At 31.8% G+C, this 24,301-nt stretch overlaps 1 protein-coding gene across 10 annotated transcripts in view; it reads left to right on the top strand.

Annotated features, from left to right (window-relative positions):
* The first annotated feature begins 3,362 nt into the window (after positions 1-3,362).
* Positions 3,363-24,301, top strand: part of LOC115888688 — a 40,896-nt gene continuing 19,957 nt past the window's right edge. For 6 of the 10 annotated variants that reach the window (XM_030908474.1, XM_030908471.1, XM_030908470.1 and 3 more), the window contains exons 1-4: positions 18,558-18,665; positions 20,297-21,847; positions 22,944-23,054; positions 23,422-23,478. In XM_030908474.1, coding sequence (XP_030764334.1) covers positions 18,558-18,665; positions 20,297-21,847; positions 22,944-23,054; positions 23,422-23,478 — 1,827 coding nt within the window. Of the gene's footprint in view, positions 3,448-18,557; positions 18,666-20,296; positions 21,848-22,943; positions 23,055-23,421; positions 23,479-24,301 lie in introns of those variants that run through there. The other 4 variants (XM_030908469.1, XM_030908473.1, XM_030908478.1 and 1 more) reach the window with 3 other exon arrangements.

The raw sequence follows: 24,301 nt of genomic DNA on the forward strand, positions 1-24,301 counted from the left end.
TTGGTATTACTTCGTTTCCGGTTACGTATTGCTGTGGGTTTGGGAATGACAAGCAACAAATTCTCACCCACAAAGGGGCTAAGTCGTCATCTGCTGTAAACCTATGCCTCTTTATAGGTTCTTTAATATTGGAAGAGGTGGAATTCACATATTTTGGGCCATATTTATTTAATTAAAAACTAATCCCAGCTACTTAAATATCAAATTACCTAATAAAACTAAAATTAATAATTCAAAACAGTTCAAACATAACCTAAAATAAAATCTCGCCGGCCGGCCCGGTTGTCAAATACCCGCATACGCCCATTTAAGCAATTTTGACGTTATTTTGAAATAGCGCTTGGTGTAATTGATCCGCAAATTACGTCGGGCGGTAACGTTATTAGCAGGTGTTGCGTTAAAAATTGACTCGCGCATATTGTAACCATGATAAGTTACGCGAAAATACTGCAGGACGCTATTCGGTTTTCCGATATCGCTCTAATAACTGTGCCGGTCAGGCGCTGTGCACAATTTTAGAGGCCATAAGTGGGCGTGCTATGTGCGCAAACTAGTAACCTAACTAGTGCCCGATTCCGAAAATTGGAACCACGAAAAACAGTAAAGAAAAAACAAAGTTTATAATTTATATAATCTGTAATGGTACTCACGAGGAATTAAAAGAGGCCTAGAAGAAGACCAAACCTATGACCTATGATATTAGGAAATTAGCAGGGATAAGTTGGACCCAATTACACCTATAGTGATGTTAATATTTCGGAAATTTATGAACTTTTAGGAAATTTTACAATTTTACATATTTTTTGTTTTGATACAATGAATAAATTAGATAGACATTTGATACCAACATGTAAGTGGAAAAAAAAACAATAAACATAATATTAGTTGTTATATTTTTAATAAAACAATACATAACTCCTAAAAGTCATAAACATAACATATAACAAAAAATTATTTGGCAGATTTGTAATTTTGTACATAAACCATGAACTATGACTATGAACTTAAAAAAAACAAAAAAGCACGAAATATAAATTTAAAAAACGTAAAGCACAAATAACTGAATTATTCTATTCCGGAATACTTTACTATACAGGCGCCGAGCTGGTCCCATCTTCATAGGGTATTATAGTAGTAGTAGTAGTAGTAGTAGTAGTACTGTCTTCGTCAGTTTTTATTTCCAAATCAGGTATATTTCGTCCCATTGCTGCCAAAAGTCACTAACTTACTTTTTATTACTTCCGAGAAAAATGCGCCTAAAGATGAATTGCATTGCATAAAGATGTTATAGTTAGTAACTATTAGGTATTAAAATAAAACATAAATAGCCAGAAATCGTATTAATGACATTTGCAATCGATTCTCCGATTCAAAACATAGTTAGTGATTGAATTTGGTTGTTCGGAAAAATGTTAGTTAGCGACTTTTGGCAGCAATAGGGCGATTTGATGTATCATCTGGTTCTGATTCTGAAGGATGGACCTCTACCTCTACGGGTTCTGGTGGTTCTGGAGGAGTTTCATGTTGTAGCATATCATGTTCCAGATCCACTTTTTGTTTTTGTAGTAATAATTTATTGTTATGAGCTACGAACATTATTTTGCCGGCTCTTTGTGCAGTTAAGCGATTTCTTTTTTAGTACGGATAAAACTGTAAGTATACTGAAATTTCTCTCAGTGGCTGCAGATGACGTTGGTAAAGACAGCAGAGCAACAGCTAAATATTTCAACTGAGTATTTTTACATATTGTTTGCCACCAACTTAGACAGTCTACATTTTTAACTGACATCCAAACGTAGTCGAGAGCCCATATACCCGATTTGGCGCAATAATTTGTTACATCTGTAAAAATGGCTTCTTTATTATTGACAAACTGAGGATGTTTGTTGGTGATATTGTTGATAAATTCCATAGCGGCTATGTGTTCTTCATTGTTAAGATGCTCTCCCAGGAAACAGAGGGATCCAAGAGATTCGCGGCAAAATGCATTATTTTAAGAGCCATACGTTTTCTATTTTGTAAGGCGGAGAAGCATTCTTTTTCTTCTGATTTAAGAATAGGCATACTTGATACACTTTCGTTAAATTTTTGCTCAATGTCTTGAATTTTGAAAAGAAATTTCTTGCAAAATTTGTATTTTTGCGAATATTCGCGATTTTGGGACCGAATATTTCGGAAATTTCCTGCAAAATTCGAATGAAAATATTCGCTACCAACATCACGAATTACACCATAATTGGAAATGGTTGAATGTGTTGTAAATGATGATATACATATATATTTTGTTATAGCTGAATGTAATAAACTGTAGTGTAAATTTGAAGTTGTCTATATTTGGCTTTGTTGGGCTACTTAAATGGTATTAAAACTATTTTGTCTTACACAAATATTGCTTTGCTATAACGATACAAAATATGGAATAAAGACGTATACCGGGTGGTGCCTCGTCGTTGCAGTAAAGGTTTATGTATGGTAAATACACATGCCAAATTTGAAAAATTTTGGACCAGCCGATTTTGAGTAATTTAACAAAGATTGCATCTATTTTTATATTAAAACCGAACAGGTAACAATCAAACACCAGTCAAAAACTGACATACCTTAGGTTTACAAGTTCTGATTTTGTCATTGTCAATTTACTGGAAATTAACCGAAACATGTGAGACACATTGTCTAAATTATTTCTTTTTCTATTTATTCCTCTTGTGGTTACTTTTCCATATATTATATCCTCATCTCTGTCCTTATGTGAAATCAGAGGCAATGAACATGAAAATTATTTACCATAAACATCGCAAACTAAAAACCTAATAAAAAATTTTATAGGTACCGAATATAGAAATAAATTTAGTATTCTTACCTATTTTGGTCCAAAATCCAAATCCATGTTAATAGATAATTATTATTTTAAATATATTTTTTGGAACTTCTGGTTTTAGTAATTATTAAATTAAACGAACTAAAAAGTCTTAAAAATAAACAATTCTTAACCATAACCCCAAAAAATGCAGATCTCCTGTCAACTTTCTTTATTTTTTATTTATTCCTCATTTTCCTAGTGACGTCACAGGTGGTATGCGCGAACTGAACGAAATTGGAGCCGCTATCGATCATACCTTGTATTCTTTGTACCATGGGTTGTATCTCTGCTGTAAAAAATGTCAAGTTGCCACATTCATTTATTTATTTCCTGACATTGTCATTCGTTTTGACACTTCAGTTTTGTATGACGAGTTTTTGGTTTAAATGAATTTTGTTGTGAAGCTTAAAAATGGTTACTAGCAGACCTTGCAGTCGAACATTGTTCTTTTTAGAACCTCTTTTAGTGCCACGTGTACAAGGTAGCTTAACATCCATTGTAAAAAATTCATCGCAACCGTATTAGAATATTTTGAACGGGAAAGCGGTAGTAATGGTCCTTTATGTCCCTCAAGCACTGTTAAGAAGGTGAGTTTTGTTGATGTAAATTATAACTGTTTATATATTTATAATTAATTTATTTTTATTCCCTAAAATATTTTGATTAAAAGAAAATATGTAAAACGAGGGGCAACGCTGTGCCGGTCAAGCTTAATCACATCACCAAATGTTTATTGAATACGAACTATACAGGGTGTGTCTTAAATAAGTGCAAATATTTTCAGATCTCGATAGAAGAAATATTATTTTCTCCTAACCGTTTTTCAAATAAGTTCAAAATAACCCAGTTATTTTAGCAAAATAAAATTACACCAAAAAACTTTTACCACAATACACCAAAAAACTTTTACTTTTACACTGGACGCGCGTTTCGCTAACCATGTTAGCATCATCAGCAGATGATTATAAACTAAAGTACAATCTGCAAGTTGAGCGTTTATATACTCGCCCAGTTGGTACCGAGTGGGCGTGGCAAAATCTAGCCAACCGAGTCAGAGCCAACTGAGCGTAACAGTTAATTTCCGCCACTAAAGTAGTAGGAACAAAGAACTTGAAGGAATTGGACCGTTGACTCTGTTCATACTATCTTTACATTTATTAATTCTGATGCTTTCATATGCATCTAATTGCCTGTAATTTGAGACTTGTTTAATTAATTTTAAATTATTAAGATCTATACAATGTTCTTTATCAACAATATGTTCGGCAACGCAAGATTTATCCGGTCTACCATATCTTATCTGAGCTAAATGTTCTTTAAAAGTTACTTTAAATCTAGTTAATATTGATCTTCTAGTTTGCCCAACATATTTCTGATTACAAACTTTACTAGAAATTTCATAAATACCCGACCTTTCCAGTGGAGGTGTTTTATCCTTTGGATTACCTAATAATTGTTGTAATTTATTATTAGCACTATACACAAGTTTATAATTGACATTCTTAAAAATTCCTTTTAGACCACGGGATAACTCTCTATCAAACGGTATTGAAAAATATTTAGATGTATCTTTCTCCACTTGAAAAGTCGAATTTTCAGAAATCATTAACCTATACCTACGTTTTCTAATTAATTCATCATCAGTCGGGTATTTATGAAATTTCTTGTAAAGATTGTAATCAGAAATATGTTGGGCAAACTAGAATATCAATATTAACTAGATTTAAAGAACATTTAGCTCAGATAAGATATGGTAGACCGGATAAATCTTGCGTTGCCGAACATATTGTTGACAAAGAACATTGTATAGATCTTAATAATTTAAAATTAATTAAACAAGTCTCAAATTACAGGCAATTAGATGCATAAAGCATCAGAATTAATAAATGTAAAGATAGTATGAACAGAGTCAACGGTCCAATTCCTTCAAGTTCTTTGTTCCTACTACTCTAGTGGCGGAAATTAACTGTTACGCTCAGTTGGCTCTGACTCGGTTGGCGATTTTGCCACGCCCACTCGGTACCTACTGGGCGAGTATATAAACGCTCAACTTGTAGATTGTACTTTAGTTTATAATCATCTGCTGATGATGCTAACATGGTTAGCGACACGCGCGTCCAGTGTAAAAGTAAAAGTGTTTTGGTGTATTGTGGTGATTTAGTGTAATTTTATTTTGCTGTATAACACCAAAGGTTCCAACCCTCAACTGTAGACCAGTTATTTTACTTTGAAAATTTCCAAAAAAATGTTTTTTTTTTGGTTTAAATTTTGAGAACCACTAGATCTTTTCTTTGTTTTCTTTCTTGTAGATTTAATCTACTACCTATATGTTGTCATATTATCAAGAAATTATGGTTTTTAACTAAAAAAAAATATTCAAAATTTTCTGTTGAGGGGGTCGAAACACGCTACCCATAAAAATATTTGCACTTATTTAAGACTCGCCCTGTATATAGTTAATGCAACAACCTTAATGAATGTTTCCATGACCGCTATATAAAAATATATACTTACTAAGGATGCAACGTTTAAATTACTCTATACAGAACCGGTATTCAGTTCAATGCTATCGATTTATAAATAAACTTAATCATTGGCGAATGCTTTGTGTATTTTAAATTAACGCTAACAAACCAGTAGTCGTATATACAGTTCATTATGTAGGCTATAACAGATTTATAGTGTCGGTATTAAAAATAGATTAAAATTGTGTAAAATAATCATACAACTGGTTATACTATTAATATGTTGGTTCACCCTATATAGTAGAAAAAAAAACTCTCTAATTTCTTTAATATTTCACACATTGATCATGCTATGTAACAAAAAAAATCATTAATGGAAATTATGGAGACTGTTTGCACACAAATGAACAAAATGCAAGGCTTCCTCTTTCCATTCCGTACCTATAATATCCGATTGTCTTGGCGTATGAAATTGATTTTTCCATTATTTCCTTTTTTGAAGAGAACAGTAAATCGTAAAAATGAATGGGTACTAAAAGAAACGGTATACTACCACTAATTTATACAATGTCTGTCATAAACCCGTTTAACGTTGATTATATACATAATACAAACTTTCCTCTACATCTTTTTTTATTCACGCATTTCCTTTTTTGTGTCTACAGGGTCCGGCAATAGTGCGTCGGGCATCTGTATCTCCTAGAATAAAAAACTTGGGAATTTTGTTTAAGTGCCGATCTAAAGTATGTTCTTGGATGAATTTCAAGAAAATATCTTAACTTCTATAGGCGCTGGCTCAAAAAAGTGTGAGTGGATCGGGAAGATTTTTTTAATGGAATACCCTGTATATTATCCTTTCAATAGATGGAGAATTAAAAAATGAATATTTTTTGTATTTAGATTATTTCGAGTATTTTTGCACTTTATATTTGCATTAAAGATGTCCAAGCCAATGTTCTAATAGATGATACACCTATGGAGAGAGTACAAAAATATAAATATCTAGGCAGTTGGTTGACCGAAAACTTGGATCAATCAGCAGAAATATAAGCTCGAATAGAAATAGCCAGAGCATCCTTTGTCCTTAAAACTCAAAAAATATCTCTGCAGTGGAGACATCAACTTAAAGCTTAGATTAAGAATACTAAGGGATTACATATCTGCAACTCTACTCTATGGTTCAGAGGCTGGGACACTTAAAAAGGCCGAAATGAAGAAGCTTGACGCATTCGAAAGATGGTGTTATCGGCGTATACTGAGGATTATATGGACTGACAAGGTTACAAATGTAGAACTGCGACGCCCTTAAAAAGAGAAAACTTGAGTACTTTGGACACATAATGAGAGGGCCTAAATATGCGCTGCTGCAGAACATAATAGAAGGAAAGATAAAGGGCAGAAGGAGCCAAGGAAGAAGAAGAACATCATGGCTCAAGAATTTGAGAGGATGGTTTGGAATGACTTCAAACCAGTTATTCAGAGCAGCCGTTAACAAAGTTAGAATTGCCATGATGATTTCCAATCTCCATTAGGAGATGGAACCCGAAGAAGAAGAAGAAGAAGAGTATTTCAAAATTTTTAACGGTTTCGCAGATATTCGCGGTTTTAAATTTTGATTTTTCTCTCGTATTTTACCGTTAGAGCCATATGAAATAATACTGCGTATATCTGCGAAACCATTAAAAATTTTGAAATACATACTTTAAATACAAAAAATGTTAAATTTTTAATTCTCCATCTAATAAACAATAATATATAGGGTGTTCCATTAAAAAAGACAAAGAAACATTATTTTATATTTTAGAAAGTTTGGCGTAGAATTTTGAACATCCTGTATGATCTAAGGTGACGATATTTATAGCAAAGTTAAGTATAGACCGTCTATAGTAAATACCTAATATAGTTTTGATTTCAGAACAGTTCTTGTATTTGTAATAATATTTTTGATGAAGGTTTTTAGAAAAAATCCTATGTAGGTATTTTACCACTGCTAGAAAATCTGCAAAATAACTATTTTATTTTGTAGATTTTCTTGGATATGAATCCGCCACACAGGTATATACATTTTTTACATACTTTAGGTTTACGTTTAAAAAAATTCCCAAGATTTTTATTCTAGGAGCTACAGATGCCCGACGCACTATTGCCGGACCCTGTATATGGATATAAAAACTGTTCGATTGTTTAAAATATAAAGATTTTGCCCGGATTTCAGAGTTTACTTGTCCAAAATCATAGATAAAAGAAAATAACCATCTATTAACATCCAAAATTTCCAAAAACTTGTTTGGGAATCTTATATTTTATTTATTTAATTTTTCTCGCAGATACTAATCAACTTCTTACTAACAAGCGATCGTTAATATAAATTAAATATAGGTTATTTTCTATTAAAATATTTTTTAGAATGTTAATCAAGCGTAATATCATCAAATTTAGAAATATTCGAACTCATTAAATCTTGTGATTGTCGAATTTGGTGGTCTGCGATACTTATCATTCTAATCATCTGGTATACAGGATGATTTTTTTTGGTATTAAAAACTCCGCCTTTCTTATTCCAGATCAATAAATAGAAATAGGATACTTAAGAGATTACTTTTACTGCATTTACGTTTGTAAATGTCAGCAAGCTTATAAACAGTAAACATAAATAATTTTATTATGTACCGTTATAGAATAATTGCTACTTTACGGTGTTTTTTAAGCTGAGTGTTATGGTTATCGGAAATTAGTTTGCAGTTATATGCATACATGTAGTATACGTGTTTATTATAACGATACTACACTAATCTAGAGATTTCTGTGTTCTGGGCCTATGTAAAATGGCCACAATGTCATTAATTATTGTTTGACCATTTTATTTGCATTCATACGTATTAGCAAATAATTTGAAAAAAGTATACGATTAAGTATGGCAACAATGCGTGAGATTTTTTAAGGCAATACATACATTATTAAGCTAATTTATATATTAATTACTTTTTTTTCAATAACTATGTCAATTGTACAATTGTCTAGAAATTTAATTGTATTCATTCTCAGCGCTTCTGAGAACACATGACAACAATATATTGCGTGATGCGAAATAACGTGCCATGATTCTAGTGCCTTTATATTTTTTTGTACATATTTTTGTAAAATTGAAACGATCGTGTTTGTGGTGACCCCAATGAATATCGGATATCGAATGGGACACAACAGAGTTAGAATGGTGTGTTACGCTGATGATGCTGCCATTATCGCGGAGACAGAGGACGATATGCAGAGACAGCTTCATGAAGTCTATCAAGCAAACCGAGAATTAAATATGATTATCTCTACAGAAAAAAAAAAACACTAAATGCCTAACTTTCTCTAAAGAACCGGTAAGATGCAAATTGTTAGTAGAAAACAAAATTATTGAGCAAGAATCACAGTTTAGATACCTAGGAACAGATATGCCGTGCTACAATGATCCAGAGAAAGATCTGAGAACCCAAATAAACAGAGCAACGGCCATGTCAGGATGTCTGAGGCAAACAGTGTGGACAAACCCCTTCCCCATGCGAACAGACAGCAAAATTAAAATTTATAAGACCTGCATCAGACCAATAATGACATATATGGTGAGGAAGGAGAGGAAACAAACAAGACCAAAAGCATGTTAAGAGTCGCTGAAATGAAGAACCTAAGAACCATAATGGGGAAGACTAGAAGAGACAGAATTAGAAACACAAATAAAAAAAAAACAACGCTTTATTAAAACAAAAAAAGCACAAAAACAAATATACAAATAGTACAAAAAATACAAAAAATGTCATACAATACAAATCAATTAAAAAAAAAATTACGTCATAAAATTACAAATAAAACATATATGGACATTGCAGAACACAGGCGTATCTAGAAAATTTTACAAAAGGAAAACTGTAAATGGATAAAATCATGTTATAATAACATAAAATCAAGAGTTATAAAATATTAAATACTAGACCTTTAACCAGTGTGTGAGATGATCAAAATATTAAAATTAAAATGTTAAATTGTTCATGATTAAACATCAACAAAAAGTCGTTTACCGCATATAGGGCTCTCTCAGTAAGTATGATTTCAGAGCTTTGCGAAAGTGCAGGAAAGAATGAAAGTGACTTGATATTCGAAGGCAAATGATTGTACATTTTCTTGGCATTGTACAGTATTGAGCCCTTAACTAGTTCTGAGCTCGGGGTTGGCAGATAAATATCGTGCTCCGCATTCCTAAGTGGATAGTTGTGAGAAGGCCTTTCCGAATAGAGAATATGTGCTTGCGGATTAAGCAAACGGATTCAAAATGAATAAGAAAGGAAGAGTCAGTATTTTGAAATTTTAAAAGAAATTCTGGCAGTGAGTTCTACTGTTTAGTCCCAATAAGTATCGAACTGCTCTCTTTTGAAGTTTGAAAATACGATCAAAATTTTTGTCCGTGCAGCAAGTACCCCAGAATGGAAGGGCATAACGAAGATGCGACTCAAAAGGGCATAATAGATCATTCTAGAGGTTGATGAGTTAAGTTCCTTAGACACACTGATCTTAGCGCAAAACAGGCAGAGCTTAGTTTCTTTTGATAAGGCTTCGATGTGCAAGTCCCATTTTAAAAGAGTTGTCCAACAACAAGTCCTAAGAATCTCACAGAGTCCACGACGTCAATAGTGGTGTTATTAGAGTACAAAAGGTTGTATAGTACTTTATATGACAAAACTTTAGTTTTTGAAAGGTTGAGGCATAGGAGATTAGAATCGCACCAAGATTTAATGGTTCGTAAGTCACTGGATATAGTATCATATAGTGCCGTAACATCTGGGCCGCTCCAAGTGAAACTAGTATCGTCCGCAAAGAGGCAGATATTAGACAACAATGTGGAATACGGGACGTAGTGAGATGGGTTAGGTAAAGAAAAACACAATAGTTCGCACACGTAAAACGCATGGAAGAAAACAGGCTACCTCGCATAGCTCTTGAAGGGAAACCCATGGGTAAGCGACAGCCGGGAAGACCTCCAAAAAGATGGAGAGACAGTTGGCAGTCCATCGCCCAAGAACTCCTACAGAGGCAACCTTAAACCTAACAGATCGATTAGATCTCAAATAATAAGTAGAAGAAGAATAGAAGAAGAAGAAGAAACGATTTTGTGAAACTATTCAAAAATATTAGATTTTTAAAGGTCGCTTACTATAATACATCCATATTATTCTTTGTAAGATTATTTACAGAGTTCTCTACAGGGTCTTCTGCAGCGTTTATTCATATAAATTCGCAAAATTCGCCGATTCTCTTTAGCCCAATGACCAATTATAGCCAGTTGGTCGTGAGATAATTTATCCTAGCTAGGAGAGAAAGAGCCACAATAATTGCTGTGTGAATAAACGGCACGTTATTTTCACTATTCATATTATCGCCGTAACCAGTTATAATAGTTTTTTTCCTCTGTCTCTTTCTCTTTCTTCCTCGCAAGGGGTTTCACCTTGAACCCGGTCATTATGCGGATCAGTGTCATATACAGGGTGAACAGCGAACCGGACGAGAGAGGAAGAGAGAGAAAGGATCCTTATAGGGTGTCCCTAATTAAACTAATGTACCGATTGTAGATTGTGTGGAGGGTGGAAGTTAATCTCCGCGACCTTATAGATCTGTTGTGGCCCTCATTCTTGAGTTATAACATTAGATAGTCTCAGTGCTTTGTCGAAAGCTGGTATGGCACGAATGGTTGTCATCACGGCGCACTCAGTGACGAGATGTTCTGGTGTTTCCCCATTTTCTCCACAGAATCTGCATTCGCCATTGTTTCTTAGATTAGGGTTCCCAACTTGAGCATCGGCGATTCCGGGACAATTAGCTTTAAGCTTTTAAATAATTCAAACAAAACATTAAATATTAGAATTTTTTATTTTTAAACATAAAACATAACATAGATAAGTAGGAAAAATAATAACATAGAATTATAAACATAAAACATAACATATCTATAGATAACTTTGGTAATTAGGAAGTATGTAGGTGAATAGTAAGTAAGTACCTACTTAAAAAAACTAATAAATATTATTGGCAAAAATAACAATTAAACCACAAAATAAACGCTTTTTACTTTTCATTGCTACTTAAATCTATATTTTTGTTGAGATCGTGCAGCATGAAGCAGTTTTTGATCTGATTTAACTAGAGCCAAAAAGTCCTCACACTTTAAATTAAAATTTAGTCTTACTTGTATTTCTGATTTTACTTGAGATATACTCAATCGATTTCTTTCCTTGGTCCACAATGCTTCCATAATGCTGAAAACACGTTCGCAAAAACATTGCCGACAGGAATCGACATTATGTAGGAAACTAATTTAAACATTTCATATAAGTTATCACTAACAACATCAGCACTAAAAATCTGAACCCACTTTTCCATCTCATTTTTTTCAGAAAAAGATTCGAGATTTTCAATAATATTATTAACTAATATATAATCATTATATAACTCGTCTTGATCTATATCTATTTCCATTAGATCAAGAAGCATTTGTATTTTCTGCCAATCTAGCTTATTATTTTTCAAATCTAAACACGCCAAACTTGCAAGAAAATCATTATTAAAATCATACCATTTCGTCAAATAATTTAAACACCTGTTCAAAAAGCATACTGCCTGTCTTTCAAATTGCAAACTTTTACTATCTGTCATTTTTCTAATCATTCGGTTGGCAGAATTACCATAAAATTTATCGGATAGTCTTTGCCCCAAATTAACTTTTAAATTATTCATTAGTGAATGTAATTCTATTACAGTGGTTTCATTATGTTCTAATTTTAGTACGTTGTTTTGAAAAATTACCAATAGATTTTGAACAAAATAAAGTAGTGTAAGAACTATCGATTCATTGTCATCTTCATTAAATACTTCCCAAATTATTTTGGAACAGTTTTCTTCTCCTTCAGATAAAAAATATGATTTAAGTGCTGGCCAGTTTAACAGTAGCCTATCTATTGCTGGCAATAAAGATAGCCATCTAGTTGCAACATGTCTTAACAAATCCTTATATTCTAATTCTACAAATTCAGAAAAACTTTTTAGAGTTTGTACGCGTTTGGCAGAACTTGAAAATTCGTTATATAATTTTATAACAAAACTTTCAATATCAAAATTTAATCCTTTGCTGGCAAACTTTATTGGTTATGTAAAATGTGACATTTACAATTACTGGCAATTAGCTTACTGTTAATTGCCTTCAATTTTTGAAATACTGAACAGCGACCACCGAAATTGACAGATGCATTATCTCCACTATAGCTAGTAACATGTTTAAAATCTAGATTATTATTTTGTAATTTTTCAATAATTTGGTTGGCAATAGCTTCGCTAGTTTCATTTGAGTCCTCATAGAAATCTAAAACTCCCCGAACAATTCCTCCACTTCTAGAAAAAAATTGTACACATAGGGAAAATAGTTTTATATTTCCCCTATTTAACGCATCGGACGCCACGGAATAGTAAATCGACTTTTTTAAATTATCTAGTAAGCATTCTTGAGATTTTGGAGCTAAAACACCTTCCACGATACTCGCAGCTTTTGTTCTTCCACAAGAAATCTTGAGCAAAATTTTAGAATCAGTGATTAACTTGGGTAGCAACTTGTTATGACAATCCTGAGCATTGTAACTTATTTGATGCCTAACTGAATGGTATGTGTTCACTATTTCAATAAGGGTAACTTCTTCCTCTTCTTTAGTAAACTTTTTTACAAAAAATGTACGCAATGACTTACTTGATTTTAAATCACGAATATTATTCTTATGTTTTTGACTATTACAATGATTTTCAACTGCTCTTTTTCCCTCAAACTTTACTGTAAAATGGGCACTACATAGTTTGCACATCCCATGTTCAGCGTCTACCTTTTTGATATGTTCGAACATATCTTCCCATTCTGGAATGAACGTACAATAGCGCTTAATTTTCTTTTTTTGAGGTTGAGAGGAATGGGGAGCTTCATTTTCTTCCATTTTACGTTTTATCAATAAAATCTAATAAACAGTAATTAAGTATATATTAAAACAAAATGCTCAATGTTACAAATAACTTTTCTTTACCTACTGCCGAGATTGCAGAAAAGAAAAATAAGCCAGACTCAATCTTCGCAAATCGCAGCGCACTAACCATATTTTATCACTATTTAATATTTAACAGGTACCTCGCACCTCGAGAAATCAACTAAACTAGTGCGAAATCATCTCACTAGAAATGGCGCGACGCGACGCGGCGGTCAAGCAGTCGGTCGTCAAAGTTCGCAGCGTTGCTGGTTGCCCTAAATTTCTGAATATCGTAAAAATACTGTCAAGTTAAAAATTTCAGGGATTTTTTAGGTCCCGGCCAAGGTAAAACTTTCGCCGGGACAAACTTTCTGATTCCTGGTTAATCCCGGCCAAACCGGGACGGTTGGGAACCCTATCTTAGATTCAGTCTACTAAGGTGTTCATTGAGGAGACAGTGTCCTGTAAAAAAACCCATGACAATCCGAAGATTGTTCTTACTTAAATCAAGGAAAATCTTAGATTTTTTTTCTCCTGAGAAATTTCTTCGAGTGTCTTAGACCGTTGGTGGAGGATTCCAGGTTCTGTGACATAAACTTTCCTTTTATTGAAAATTTAAGTCAAAATATTGCGAACGGCTACTCTTATATCGGAGGCGGTGGGAACAAGCTTTTGCTTCTGCACTTGGCTAAAAATATGATACCCACCTATACCTTACACTGCATACCAAAGGGCGCCACTTATTTCAAAAAGATGCTGATACTTTACAAAGGATAGTACAAACTGAAATAAGAAAATTTGTACAAGTGTATTAATTGAATAGAAACTAAAATTAGTATAGCTATTAAATATTTTGAGAAACTGGATCAACCAATGAAACAATTCAAATACCCCAAAAAAAAAGATTTATTACTTGTTAGAAATATTCGGTACCTATTGGGCACAGCAGTTATGTACATTAATATACAAGAATTATATTTAAGAAACTCTATCTTAAAACTTGTTTAAAATCAAATTATATCTTTTCAAATATTAGATACAAATAATTATAATATAAAAGCAATACTTTTTAGAGACAGTCTTGGTTATATTCGAATAATAAATATTTAAATTTGACTTGACTTATTAGGAAGATTCATGAACCTTTTTGTTTATATATAGTTAAAGGGAAAAAGATTAAAATCTGTACCCAAGATTGCCCTTACAGGTCAAAGATCGTAATGATATAAAAGGTTAACATAAATAGATGTTAAATATGAATAATCAATCAATATAACATGATTATTTTAATAATCAAATACAAGTAAAATTTAAGCAATGCTGAAGGCAAATACCTTAGAAGTGTTAAAAAATAATAATAAAATGTAACAGAACGTTAAATTTTATAAATTAAGGGTTAATGTAATGCTGAAGGCAAGTACTTAACCAGTTAAATGTAAAATGTTAAGAATATTTAATTTCTTAACACACTAATGATTATTTAAAATCAAATTAATAACATTTTAGTTTACTATAAAAAAATATACTGGCCTTGTATACCAAATTATACCAAAAATAGGATCTTCTTAATAATACAAAAACATCACAGCATCCAACTTCTTCTCAGAGGGGTGCAGGGCTGAAATCTAATCGAACAGGCTGCTACTGATTACTTCGGTGACTGAACACGTAAGAAAACTTGTGGAAAAACTTGGCATAAACTTCTAGAAAAATATGCAGAACAACTTGCAGAAAAATGTCTAGAAATACTTGAAGAAATACTTGAAGGAAAATCCAAAGAAAAACGTTGAGAAAAATACGTAGAAAAATCTGTAGAAAAACCTAAAAAGAAATGCACGGTATTAGTTAACCTTACATTTAAAAAAACTTGAAAAGTTTACGACGGTATTAATTTACCTCATTGTGAAGGCACACAATCAATAATTTAACATTTCTTCTCAAATAAGGGCTGGACACTTCTCATCAAAAAACTGGAATCTAAAAGAAAGGCATGTGAAGGTTTTTTCTATCGAATGGAATGTCAAAGAAAATCTTACCAAAACTATCTAGTGATGGGCAAAACTTATTTTTAGATAACAGTTGAAACTGTTATAGTTATTTATAAAAAACAGCTTAAAATAACAGCTTAAAAATAACAGGTTTCTTTATTTTACTGCTAAATATCTGAAAGAGTATGAGGCGGTCACCGCCAGGCGTATTAACGCAGTTGCAAGTTGCAACAATGACGTGCTCGGTGGTAGTATTTCCAGGGTGTCAAAACATTTCCTAAATATCGATTGTTATCTAAAAAATACCTCTCTAAAACGGTGGTTGTTTACAAATAAGCGCTGTTTACAAATACACGATAAAAAAGCCAAAATTCCGCCACTCGTCTATACCTATACATTCCGATCTACCCTACGCCCTGCCCCTCGATCCGGGTAGATCCTGAATTGCGTAGCAAGTAGCACGGTGCATCTCACTCGACGGGCGAGAAGCTCTTAGTTATGATTTTACCATTTGCGGTCAAAAATAGCAATATAAGAAAATGTGTAGTATATTCTTCATAAGTGAAACCAACTACACACCAGAGTTCGAATTAATTTTACACTTAAACTAGCGTGTACCCGCGACTTCGTTCGCGTCGAATTAATAATTTCTAATGGTGATGATAAAGCAAAACAAGAACATACAAACTGGATAAAATTTTCTCACATTTGCCAAAAATAAGCTTTCTAACGTCGGCAGTTTAAGCAGAATCGTGGTTAATCAATTACTCAACTTTTTGGAACACCCTGTATGATTTATTAAAAAATTTCAAAATATGTAAAAAAAAACAAAATAAATTATGCGTGTCCAGGCGTTTTCCCGAAAGACTAACCGTTTTTTAAATAAATACAATATTTGTTAGTATTATTTGAGGGGCGTTTTCACCCTGTTGGAATTTGAGATTCGATTGAGTACCCCTCCTTATCGAACCTAAACCCCACAGTCAATCCGTTTGCCAAAAATCAGCTTTAAACGTCAAGCAGTTTAAGCAGAATAGTGATTACTCAATGGTCATATTTTATAAAACACCCTATATATATTTTTAAAAAATCTTAAAATATGTAAAACAACATAATAAAATATACGTGTTTTAAGAGTTTTTTTCCTAAAAACTCACCGGTTTTAAATAAAAAATATTCTAATATTTGAAAGTAGTTTCACTCCCTTAAATTCGAGTTTCGAAAAATCCTTCTTATCGAAACTCTACACACTAAAGTCAATCCGTTTTGTATACATTTTAAAAAATCTTAAAAATATTCTGAAAATTTTCAGAATAAATAAATACCTAAATATTGAAAACTTTAATAAGTAAGTACTGAAACATACAGCGCCATAATATCTCGACCTCCGTCCGTTATGCTCGTAACAGGTTGAAACAGAATGTATCTAAAACAACTGATGGCGTTATTCCCCAACCTGTTTCAAACCTCCATTGACAATCGACCGATGCAGCAGCGATCCTTTCCTACTCCGATTATCTCGACCGCCGCCCTGTTATGCTCGTAACAGGTTGAAAAACAACATATCTAAAATGACTGCTTCTCCAGCCGTTTGCGAGCCTCCATCGACAATCGACCGATGCAGCAGCGTTTTCTTTCCCACTCCTGTTATCTCGGCCGCCCAGGCGTTATGCCCGCAACTGTTTCAAAAAACCTGCTTCTTTTATATCCTATTATTTTTAAGCTGTTGCAAACCCAATACGACCATCGACGGTTTCGACCGAAGCAGCTACGTTCGCCGTAGCGCTTTCCCCACTCCGTTGTCCGTTGTCTCGCCGCCTGTATCGATGGTTGACGAAATAACAGCTTTTTTCGTTTTCCTGTTATTACCGATTCTGAACCGTCCCAGAATTGTGATGCGTATGCGCAGAAGGAAATATGAAGACATTATTTTATTTGCGCATGCGCTGGAGAGTTCTAGGACGATTCAGAATCGATAATAACAGGAAAACGAACAGACCAAACATGTTTTCCATCCATACTAGTTGTTTTTTGGAATTGCTTCGAGCAGCATAGAATTTCGTGGTGGTGCAGAGCGGCGACATCGTTTTTCGTTTCACGAGCGGCCGATCTCTACGTGTCGTTATTTTATATCTGTTATTTTTTAGAAGTAGTAACGGTTGCGTTATGTTATTTATAAATAATTGTTATAAAATAACAGATAGTTAAATAACAACCCATCACTATAGATCCATTAAAATCTCAACATTAACAAAATATATAATCTCAACCATCTATAGGATAATAAGAATCACAGAATTGAGTTTTTCCCATATTGTGAAAAAATACCAGCCAAATAAATTTTATTGAAAAATGGCACCGCGCTTAACGGCCAAATCCGAGGTGACGATTTTGACGTTTCCAGTCTTGTCGATACAATCGTGGGTACGATCCAATATTATTTTGATAGAGAGCGTTCCGAAATTTAAGTGTTGGAGAAATTTAAAGAAAAATATCGATATAATAATAAAAATCCGTCTATAATGAAACAAAGCAGCATTTGGAAAATGAAAATGCTAGAGTTCTTCAGTTTTAAATTGGTTTCGACTTGGGAAGGGTTTCTTTTCTAGCTTAATCGTTTGCTTTTTCATTACCTTCTATCACTAATGTGTGCTTTTTTTATAGAGCATCGTGTATATTTTTAACATTTCTATAAAAACTTCTGCCGCAAACTAAGTACCTAGATACGTATTGTGCATTACAAAAAAAATCAACTTATTACAGTAATTACATGAAGAATGCTAATAATAAAAGGTAACCCGCGAAGCGTTACTGCATTAATTACTAAATTACAAATACTTGTATAGAGTATGTTAATATTGCAATGAGTAATAAAATTAAACAATACTATATAACGGCTTTCTTGTATTGTTTTTATTATATATTTTTCTTTATTGTAAATTTATTTTAAATATTAACCTTATAATACCATAAAAAATACATTTACTTACTGTCTATGTACTTTCACAAAAAAAAAACGTTATTTGTTTGTAAAAATCACATAAAACTCTTATTTTTTTTTCGTCATATAGTTTTGGAGGTCATCTCTGTTTTCTCTTCAAGTGAATCATCATAATTCGTTATGAATATTCAATTTCCCATTATTAATTATTTTTAAAAAAGCTAACAGATGGAACATGTTTATTTATATATTTTTGTTTCTTCGTTACAGATGGCCGATACAGTGAAGAAATCTAGAATAGTAAGTGAGGAAGAGCAAGATTTGGAGGAAGCTTTACTTGAAGAGTTTAACATCAGACTAAAAAGCTGCATGAGTAACGTGTGTAATTTTGCTTTTCTGTTTTAATACTTATTATCAATTTTTTTTTTCGAAGTTAAAAGAAAATAATTTGGATTGATTTTTTCGAAAATATTTTCAAAATAAACTATTCTTCTGTGTCGAAGATTGATCTCTATAACTTTTAAGTTCTTTACATTATATCAGCTAGATTATACGAGCATAGAGCCATACAAACGTGGGATTTTTTTTGCAAAATTTACACTTTTAATGTAAATTTTCACATTTTTCTGTAAATTTTAAATCTCTAAAAAAACACTGTTTCTGTAAATTTATTTTTTTATAAATTTACACTGTTTCTTTAAATTTACAATTTTTTTCTGTAATTTTTTTTTTCTATAGATATACACTGTTTCTGTAAATTTACAGTTTTTTAAATTTTCTCTGTCAATTTGCATTTTCTTCTGTAAATTTACAGTTTTTTCTGTAAATTTTAAATTAACATTGTTTCTGTAAATTTAAATTAACACTGTTTCTGTAATTTTTTTTCTATAAATTTACATTGTTTCTGTAAATATACATTTTCTTCTGTAAATTTTTTTCTATAAATTTACACTGTTTCTGTAAATTTACGTTTTTTCTGTATATTTTAAATTTACACTGTTCCTGTAAATTTACAGTTTTTCTGCAAATTTACACTGTTTCTGTAAATTTACAGTTTTTCTGTAAATTTGCGCTTTTTCTGTAAGATCTCTTTTTTTGGTAAATTAAATAATACACTTTCTGTAAATTTACAGTTTTTTCTGTAAATTTATACTGTTTCTGTAAATTTACAGTTTTTTCTGTAAATTTACACTGTTTCTGTAAATTTACAGTTTTCTTCTGTAAATTTGCGCTTTTCTGTAACTTTTCACGGTTTTTTCGGTAAATTTAAATTAACACTGTTTCTCAAAATTTAATTTTTTTTTCTATAAATTTACATTGTTTCTGTAAATGTACATTTTCTTCTGTAATTTTTTTTCTATAAATTTACACTGTTTCTGTAAATTGACGTTTTTTCTGTATATTTTAAATTTACACTGTTCCTGTAAATTTACAGTTTTTCTGAAAATTTACACTGTTTCTGTAAATTTACAGTTTTTTCTGTAAATTTGCGCTTTTTCTGTAAGATCGCTTTTTTTGGTAAGTTTTAAATAATACACTTTCTGTAAATTTACAGTTTTTTCGGTAAATTTATACTGTTTCTGTAAATGTACAGTTTTTTCTGTAAATTTACACTGTTCCTGTAAATTTACAGTTTTTTCTGTAAATTTTTACTTTTCCTGTAAGTTTTCACTTTTTTCGGTAAATTTTAAATAATACACTGGTTCTGTAAATTGTATAAACAATTGTAAATTTACAGAAAAACTGTAAATTTGCATAAAAACCGTAAATTTACAAAAACTAAATTTACAGAAAAAGTGTAAATTTTGCTGAAAATATTTCACAATATCGGCAGCTCTCCATTAAAAGGTCCAACAAAAAACCGTTAAAGATCGAAATTTACCATCAAATATATTTATATTCGATTATATTATTTGCAAAAATAAATTTCATTGGTTAATTACAACAAATTTTAGCTTTTTACTCTAATCAGCAGCTTTGTGTGTCTTTAACTAACCAAACCATTTTAGGACGACCTTCAAAAAACCACAGACCCTCCTGAACCGGACGGTACGACCTACGAAAACATACATTCGCCTCAGAAGTTCACAAAGGCCGAGATCAAATCGACCGAAGCTTTCCTACGAGGGGAAATACAACATGAAAATTATTACGACGAGCCTAGATCGTTACTGACCAACGGTACTAAGCAGAACGGGCATCACAGTATGTCCGCCGTTGAAACGGATGAAGAAATCTACGAAAATATTCCCGAGAAGACTGAATTGGACCAAACCTACGTTCCGATGGTAGAATTAGAGTTAAGTCACAGTGAAAAACACTCAGAAAACGTCGAATACGAACCTATGGGTGGAAATTTAACTAGCTCAAATCTCTACGAGAGTGTGGAGCTTAAACCAGAAATTCCTAACGCAAAAAGACAAACTCCTACACTGAATCTTCCGACTACATCGTTTACAGACTGTTCCGAACAAAAATCACCGGATACCGACCTGAAATCCTCTGTAAAAGATCGTATGCTGCTGAGTTGTGATGATACATCAACTCTACTCTTTACCCAGACTGTTACCTCTCCTATGCTGACACCTAGTGAGGAAAACATAGATTTCCTCAAAGGTTTTCGAAGAGAGAACACAAATTCTGACAGCACGTCAGCCTCAAATGTTAGTCCCCCAAAAGAACAGGAAGAAAAAACCAGTCCTGATGTTTCCGAACAGTTGGATGATGAAAAAGTTCACAGTTCTGAGAACTACTATGAAAACACTGCATTTTATAAAAACACAACACCAGAAAACATGTATGAGAACTTAGAGCTAGCTGGGAAAGTTACAGCTTCAGATTTAGAACCGGAAGAAAACATTTACGAGCATTTAGAAGATATGGAGAGTGATGAGACAAATACCAAGGAAGAAAACATTTACCAGAATATCGAGGAAACTTTGGAGAGTGAAAATGAGAAGAAAGACTTGCGGAGTTGTGACACTGAAGACGGTAGCCTTGAGGAGTTTATCAGATACGAGAAGGAAGTTTCCGAGAGTTTTTTAGTCTCCAAGAAATCTCCAGAGAAAGTCGCAGATGTTTTGCCAGAGGAAGTGTTAGATATAGTTACAGATTCAAAAGTTAATGAAGATAATTTAAAGGAACCTGAAAACACTCCAGAGCAATGTAACTTGCGATTCGAACACCAAAAAACAGAAAATAGTGAATCGATTACATGCCAGACAATAACAACAGAAGAAAAACTCTCTTCGGAAACCTACAAAGAGCTGATATATCATCAAAAATGCGAAACCAACTCGAATTACTACGAAAAATACAATGAAGTTGTAACTAAAAGTACTAAAAATGAAGTGATTTCAAACAGAGAAAAAGATACAGAGACTGTTCCTGCTGAGATAGTTAAGAATTTGAAGAGTCAATTTCAAAATCGAGGTGTGGAAGTTGTTGGAATAGTAAAAAAGGATTCAAAGGCTGAATTGAAGGGCGCAAAAATTATCAATCAAATCAAGAACAAGTTTGAAGTGGGAAATGATAATGGAGATGAGAAGAAGTCGGATGATGTGAGTTGTTTATTATTTATAAAAAACAAACGAATTTATTAGATATTTCAGACCAGATTCAAAGTCATAATTTAGTTCAGTATATCTTGAAACAAAAACTGTTTCTTTCTTTTTAATTTTTGAATTGATAAAGTCTATTCTAAAGTTTCCTGTGTCCCATGAATGCTCACAAATCATAGATTTGCGAAGACCCAACTAAATATTTTTAAATAAACTTTATGTTTTTTAATTCGAACATTTTTAAAAGTCTACATAAATGATTTTCAATTTAAATTTTCTTATATTCACATTGTTTTATATTTGTTGGGTCAAAATAGATCATTCCAATGGGTCATTCAAGATAATTTATAAGTAAATAAATGCCTTTATTGTTAAAAAAAATTTCAATTTGTAGACAAAGGTAAACTAAACAAACAAAGTAAAAAACAAGGTACACAAACAAACAAACAAAAGATAATACAAAACATTATACAAATAATATATTGTCAGTCTTATTGTTTAAAATAAACATTTATAAATGTTTACAATGTCAAAGAACAAAAAAATAAAAACAACATTCAAAAATATTTAGCTAGTTTATAGTAAATATCAATGACGTCATTAGTAAATATAGCAATAGCAAACATTACACCAGTGTTTACAAGATCAAATTCGATTTTCAAAATATAATTCATTTACAGCGTAGAAAGCCTTGTCTAGTAAATAAGAGTTCAATGCTTTGCGAAATGATATAATAATATAATAAGAATATAGATATTTCTAAAAATTACAATGTCGTTTCTAAGGCTAACCAAACGTCCTTTTTAAATAGAATACTTTTTTTGTAATCCGAGTCCATTATATAATTTTTGGAAAAAAATATGTATTGGTAAGATATTCTTCTAGATGTTTTGCCTAAGTGTTAGTTGCGCTTTAGCTTTTTCTTCTGTTTTTTTATTAATTTATTTATTTTTTTTAAACATATTTTAGCGTGTTTTTTTTAAATGCATGATTAACATAATATATTAAAAATATAAAATGATAATACATAGTTGAAAAAAAATATTTTTTTTAATTTTTTTTAAATTGTTTTTTATTTTTATTTTTTTATATACAGAGTACCGAGTATTCGGAGACCATTGTAGAGAGTAGTGGCGATGGGGAGAGGTCCATTAAAAAGAAAAAAGTGAAAAAGACTAGAAAAGAAGAAAAAGAAAATATTTCAGTTGTAAGTTTTTTTTATTTCTTTATTATTTTAACCTTTTTGTCTCTAACATTATTTTTCATTTTTTTATCATTAACACTTTTGATAGCCCTTTTTTGTTCTCAACTAATTTTTTTTTCTTAATAAAAAATGACAGTATTAACTTAATACATGTTTTACTTTTTCTGTTAAGTGAATTTAATTTTATATCATTCCTAGTAAAATTTGTGCACGACTATACAGTTAAATTTTGCACGAGACATTGCCATTTTTATTGTATTGCTTTTAATTAATTCTAACTTTATTGTATTCTTCTCTACAACTACTAGATTGGTGCTATTAAGTATATATTTGTGTGTTTTATTTGTTTTTGCGCTTTTATCTATTTTAGAACGAAAACGGAATCTTAGAGGGAGAGAATTTTTACAATGTAAGCGTAAAAAGTTTGGTAAGAGCTTTATATAACTTTTAGTTAGGTAGGAATTTGCCCGAAAAAGATTTATATCTGTTTTTTAATTTATTTAATGCATATACACTTGCATGAGTTATAGTCTGTCAGTATAACAATTTAACATGATAATACAAAATAGATAAAAATCTTTTATTTTTAATAAAAGTAACATCACATAATAATAATAATAATCATACTATAACGTTTACTGCAGAGCATTTCATGTTAGTAAATGAAGCATAACTTTAAGATATAAGTACCTTTTATAAAAATATTTTCCTGAAGCATTTTTAAATTGTGACTTGGCTGAAAGCTTTCGAAGTTTTCTTACTGTCAACTGCATAAGATATGTAGATTTAGAATATACAGGGTGAGTCCTAAATAAGTGCAAATATTTTCAGGACCGGTAGATCCAAAATCGAGTTATTTTACTTTGAAAATTTCCAAAAAGAATAATTTTTTTGCTTAAATTTTGAGAACCACTGGTTTCTTTCTTGTAAATGTAATCTACAACTTATACTGTCATATTATCAAAAAATAGTTTTTAACTAAAAACTAAAAAAAATCCAAAATTTTTTTGAAAAAAATCCCAATTTTTAAGAAAATGTTCGGGAAAAACTAGTATATAACAGTAGTTTTAAGGCCTAGATATATATTTTATACAGAGAAAGTCAAAAGAGACCAAACTTAAAAATAGAAAAAATGTATTATGTGACGTTACCAAATTGCTTATTTTTAGACAATAATAAACCTAGCCTATTTCTGCCTGTTTTATTATGATTGTATTGAATGCAAGAAGCATGCCTGCAGCATTTTTTCC

This window comes from Sitophilus oryzae, unplaced genomic scaffold, assembly GCF_002938485.1.
Source record: "Sitophilus oryzae breed Bouriz unplaced genomic scaffold, Soryzae_2.0 scaffold_806_pilon_pilon, whole genome shotgun sequence".
Lineage (NCBI taxonomy): Eukaryota > Metazoa > Arthropoda > Insecta > Coleoptera > Curculionidae > Sitophilus > Sitophilus oryzae.